This window comes from Opisthorchis viverrini (assembly GCF_000715545.1).
Source record: "Opisthorchis viverrini unplaced genomic scaffold opera_v5_509, whole genome shotgun sequence".
In the NCBI taxonomy this organism is placed as follows: Eukaryota; Metazoa; Platyhelminthes; class Trematoda; order Opisthorchiida; family Opisthorchiidae; genus Opisthorchis; species Opisthorchis viverrini.
The window spans coordinates 25,668-31,153 of NW_008752168.1; the positions used below are offsets into that span (position 1 = coordinate 25,668).

The following is a 5,486-nucleotide window of genomic DNA, read 5'->3' on the forward strand; positions in this document are numbered from 1 at the left end:
TTCCCTTCATTTCAAGTCTCTTCACTTCCATTATCCCTCCAATCCGGAACCATTTTTTGTGATATGTCTACCGGATCAGCTCGCCCAATCGTCCCTGAAGCCTTTCGACGCGTTGTTTTCGACCACTTCCATGGATTTTCTCATCCAGGAATCAGAGCAACCAGGAAGTTGATTAGTGCACGCTTTGTATGGCCCTTCATGAATAGGGACCTGACATCCTGGGCCAAACAGTGATTTGCCTGTCAACGCAGTAAAGTGACTCGGCATACAAACTCTCCTATCGGTTCGTTTGCTGTTCCTGCTGCTCGATTCGCACGCGTCCATCTCGACATTGTTGGCCCACGTTCCCAATCAAACGGTTTCACGCATATTCTTACCATGATTGATCGTTTTGCCCGTTGACCTGTAGCTGTACCCATTTCGGATACTTTAGCTGAAACGGTTGCTTTTTCATTTTTGCAGCACTGGGTGAGTAATTTTGGTATACCTTGCACCGTTACTACGGATAGCGTTCCACAATTTCCGTGCAATCTCTTCCGTGAGGTATCTACACTATTCGGGTTCTATCACATATCGACTACCGCGTATCATCCCTGTTCCAACGGTCTGTTTGAGCGTTTCCATCGCTACCTCAAAATTGCATTGACTGCCAAATGAACCCATCTTCGTTGTCCTCTTCTTTATCCCTCAGTTTGTTTGCTATTCGCTCCACTGTTAAGGAGGATATTCACTGTTCACGAGCCGAACTAGTGTACGGTACAACTCTACGTCTACCCGGTGAACTAGTTTCCCCTTCTGGCGCACATCCCGAATCGTCTACCGTCTAAAACAACACATGTCCGAACTTCGTGCGACAACGACCAGACGATCAACGCGAACAAGAAACATCTCAGCCGATCTCTCTTCTACATCTTTTGTGTTTGTCCGATATCAGGCAACGAGGTAAACTAAAATATTGGATAGCAAGACCACCACCACAACAAACGTATCGCTGACAGAAATTCTTTGTCCGCAGGCAACGAGGTAAACTAAAATATTGGATAGCAAGACCACCACCACAACAAACGTATCGCTGACAGAAATTCTTTCCATCCATCAGGGTGCTTACTCTCGGAGTAGTGTCCCAGATCCAGAAAAAATTTGACGAATATAGCGGGGCTTCCGAAAATGCCCAGTTAATTGATGCACCCACAAGTAATAGAAATGAACTTGTTTTATTCTCCTGAATGAGTTCTTTCACGTGTGCGTCTGCTGATGGAGTGTGCGCATGATTACACATCCAATGCCAGTATTCATGTCTGCATTTACTGACGTACAGTCCTGAAACGCGATTCAAGTTCAAACTCACGTGCCGCCAGGTATTGAAATGCTTTTGGCATGTATCCGAATGAGCCGGTCATGTTGAGTCAGTTGAGTCCGAACAAGGGTTTATTTTGAATAAGTGAGAAGACTGCGCCCTTTAACGATTGACGAAGCAGCGGCTTACGTTGATGCATAGTTCGGCGAAAGCTTGAGGCGATAATATTTCACGTTTTAAGAGAATGTGCTATTCCTTCTCACCACTTGCGTTCACAGTGGTCAAATCCACGCGAAAGCTCAAGCGCGTCCGATGGAAACTTCAGACTCGTTTGGATTCTCAGGTTTGAGGTGGAATATTTCAAAACCGAGATGCAGTTGGTTGTATTATACTTTCGCGAGTCCCTCTAGAGTGCGGTTCGTCTGCTGGGGCACAGCCGCACTTTTCCGCTCATGTGCACTTCGTATTATAGTTGCGTGTTTCCTATTAACCTGAATACGCTGCACCTTGGATAGGTAAATGCGTTTGTTTCTTTCGGCGGCGCATTCATTGTGTCAACACTACGAAGAATGTGTTCATCGATGCTCCCAGTACGTTCCACCAAATCGTATTTGACATACACCATGTTAATTATTTCTTGCAGGCAAACCCTCTTCGATATGGAATACTGCCCGCTAGAACTAAATCAGCGGCAACTTCAGCTTCTGGGCCAACCCTTTTATTTAGCTGTTCACGCTTTCCACCTGCCCCATTCAGCTTCCAATTTATGCTTTACGTAAGATTTGGTCTGATATTACTTTCTATGGGTTTGTTTTTTAGACTTTTGTGTAATGATTTCGACCTAGACCAATTGGTTTGCTGCATATGCGCAACCGTGAGCGGCAAATGCCAAATAGAGTGCAGCAGTGGGACCAACCGACATCCATACATCATAAGCCACCAGTTTGATTCGGGATATCGCGACCTCAGAGCTGTGCACGACTTTTAATTCACACCTGAGCATCTGTTTTACGTTTTGAAACTGAAAGTCCAAACCCTGATACATTCCTCACTTGTTTGAACATTCATAGCTAAATCCCTGCATCCCACAGCAGTTGCTCAGCGAGCCGCGCGAAGAGTGACTGGAAGAACACAGTCCACCTCTCTAAGCGAATCTCATGAAAAGACACTCAAGAGTGCTCTAACTGATAGCTAGCAACGCGTGTCTGCTATAGAAACGTATGGAACGGCTTCCAATGCCTGCATACGGTGCTTTCGGATGCTGCAGTTTTCAATAATTCCCCACAGGTTGTAGTCAATTTTTGAATATTTTGTTTCATTCCAGCTGAGTGACCTGCATCTCCCGTCGTTCAGGACGCAAACATTCGTACAACACATTGCACGAAATATTTTATAGTATTCCAAGTGCTGCTTCATATATTCCAAGTGATTAACAACATAATATGAGAACGCTGGTGCGCTTTTCGATTTGCGGCTGTGTGAACCAAATTTCCATAATCCCTCATGCTTTAGAATTTACCGACTGCCCACAATTCTAATACTGCAGGTTTCCTAGTTTCTTTAGATGCTGTTGGTCGGAAGATGTCCCCTAATACAGTTGCACATTAGGTTGTGTCCCAGGAATTTTTGGGAATGATCCAATGTTTATATTTTTTGCTTCTGGCATGCGAGTGCATTTTGAGCTCTTCAAGATCCTTTACACGAAACGTAGAACGCAAGACGTTGTCCCTGAGGATGGAAAGTATAAGTGTCTTCACAGCTTTGACCATGGAGTTCTCAGACACGCTGTTGGTATCGGACAGCGACAACGGATTAGTAACGAAGTCATTGGAATCAGCGGAACCTGGCTCATCTTCAGTTTATCTAATTGGCGATATTAATTTTACAGAAATTCCATATGTAGGTTAATGTCGTTGCGTATATGTTGTTCGTTTATCTGTCAGTGCTATTTTGGCCCACTTGGACATAAGAACATCTAGCGCACCAAAAATTCAAGTTTATAGACCCACGGGATTTTACACGCAAATCAGAAACCCTTATTAGACCATGTGGTCGTCTTACATTACTGCGATTTAATCCACGTCAGCCTACTTTCAACGGTATCACATGGCATGAGACAAGCAATTCTACGTAATATCACTTCAACAATACACAAATCGCCAGAATGTTTAGTATTATCCCCAACAGTGAACACAAAGTAACGTCATCTGTTTTTCCACTTTGGTGCCACAAGTAGTGTGCCATTATTCGCTCGCTGTAGGTTTTCACAATGTATGTGATGATGCTTTAGCGTATTTACGTAGTTAGTGGTACTACATGGAATCACGCATTCACACATATAGAGTTCCGTTACCGAATAGATCGAATTGTCCTGTGCAAGGATGGTTCCTTCATCGCGGCACATTTCAGAAACGATTTGCACCTTACATGATTTGCACACTAGTACCGGTGAAAAATGATCTCATTGTAATTTGGTGAAACTGTTCATGGGGATATTTAAATTCATTTTGATGCTATTTATTTGATTACTGAACGAGCAATACTAGGTTCAACTGTAACACGCCATGGATTGAATTCGCACACGCGACATATACTCAATCTGCTTGTTTGAATATTTGCGGAAAACTAATCCAGGAGGTGGTGCGCGATTCAGGGTTACTGTGTATAGCGATTAAGCAGGAACGCAAAATAAACGGACGAAAACTTAGTGATAATGAAGCAGAATTCAATCCAAAATTTAAAAATTGTTTCATGTGTTTGTCAACATCTCACTATAAACGTGCACGAAAAATCCACCCACAAGAGGGTACAATTTTCCCCTTTGAGTGTTTATTCACACCACACCTCTGAACGGGTTGTGGGCGAGGATAGGATTAAAAAATGGAAAACTACACGCGAAAATTTCAAGGTGAATGATGTCCGAATCAATGTGAATAGCGACAGTACGGCGGCATCAAGCTCCTGAACGGGGCAAGTGAAAATTTCGGAATGTACTGCAGCAGCAAACCCGGGGTGGCGTTGCAAAAACTAGCGCCGCCGTACTCTAGGCTCCCGATCACCCTGGGTGAGAGCAGGTATTAGTCGGTCATCATCATCTTCGTCCACGATTCACGCTAATCTCTCATACAGAGATGGGTGAGCGATATTATTGTGGTAAGGTTCGTCCAGCAATATTCCACGTCGTATTTTTACGGTAATCGTTCCTCCATCTCCGCAATCAGGATCTATTGTTGGCGGTTCTTGTGTGCAACAAAAAGCGGCCGACAATTTTTATCGGGATGAATTACCACAGGTTACGCTGATGCTTTCTAAAGTTCCATATTTGGACTGCCGTAATTATGCATCAGCAGTTGTTACTTTTCAATCGAAGTGTGCCATCCACACATGAATATGCTTCATACGTTCTCTCATGTACCCTGGCACTATCATATCTTGGAAGTATCTGTCGAAGTACACGAGCGATCATCCGGTGGCTGTTTGTACCACTCACCGTCGTTGCCAATGGAGTAGGTCTGAGCTCCATTTTGCTGCAAAGCTCGACAACCTGATTAACGGCTGAGACGATCTTGTCGTCCTGCATTCACCGCAAGTTTCTTGAGTTTTTTGACGGCAAGCGCCTTGGCCCTAAATCCCCTTGAAAGATGCAGTCAGAAATCATGTACATAACCTTCTACGACACCTGGCGCTTGTTACATCTGATTGCATGTTCACATGGGCCGATTCGGGAGATATTAATTCTCGACACTGGTTGTCATTTGTGTGAGTTGATGCGGCATCCACAGGTGGTGGATGGCTCTTTACAATAACACCGATAGTTACCGATAGCATCTAGTGAAATATTGTGATCGAGTAAGTCGAATATCTTTTTCTAGTTCGCGTACACAAAATTCGTCAGAATTTTTCTGCTAGCCCGTAAGTCTACTATTTTCCAGCCATCAGAAAGTTCATCACGGGCTGCCTGTCGTTAACATATGTTGTCAATGAGTAGCAGGTGTGTCGTACTTTTCTTTCTTTCTTTTTCCACCAAACTCCGAGATTAAACATACCGCGTAATAATTGCCTTGGTTGTACAGCGATCCTACTGTAATGAGTTTTACCGATGGCGTAATGTAAATGAGTCTGATGTTGTCACTTTTGAGACCATCGGAATACCAGGAGTACATTCTCTGCTCCTCCATATGCTTTATTA

General features: G+C 43.8%; 1 protein-coding gene across 1 annotated transcript in view; it reads right to left on the minus strand.

Annotated features, from left to right (window-relative positions):
* The window catches only part of T265_15447 (hypothetical protein), a gene marked incomplete at both ends in the record, with an annotated part of 24,643 nt that extends 19,766 nt beyond the window's left edge, over positions 1-4,877 (minus strand). Inside the window, one exon of the mRNA XM_009178152.1 lies at positions 4,788-4,877. Within this exon, the coding sequence (XP_009176416.1) occupies positions 4,788-4,877 (90 nt within the window). The remainder of the gene's footprint in view (positions 1-4,787) is intronic.
* Between the last annotated feature and the right edge of the window lie 609 nt (positions 4,878-5,486).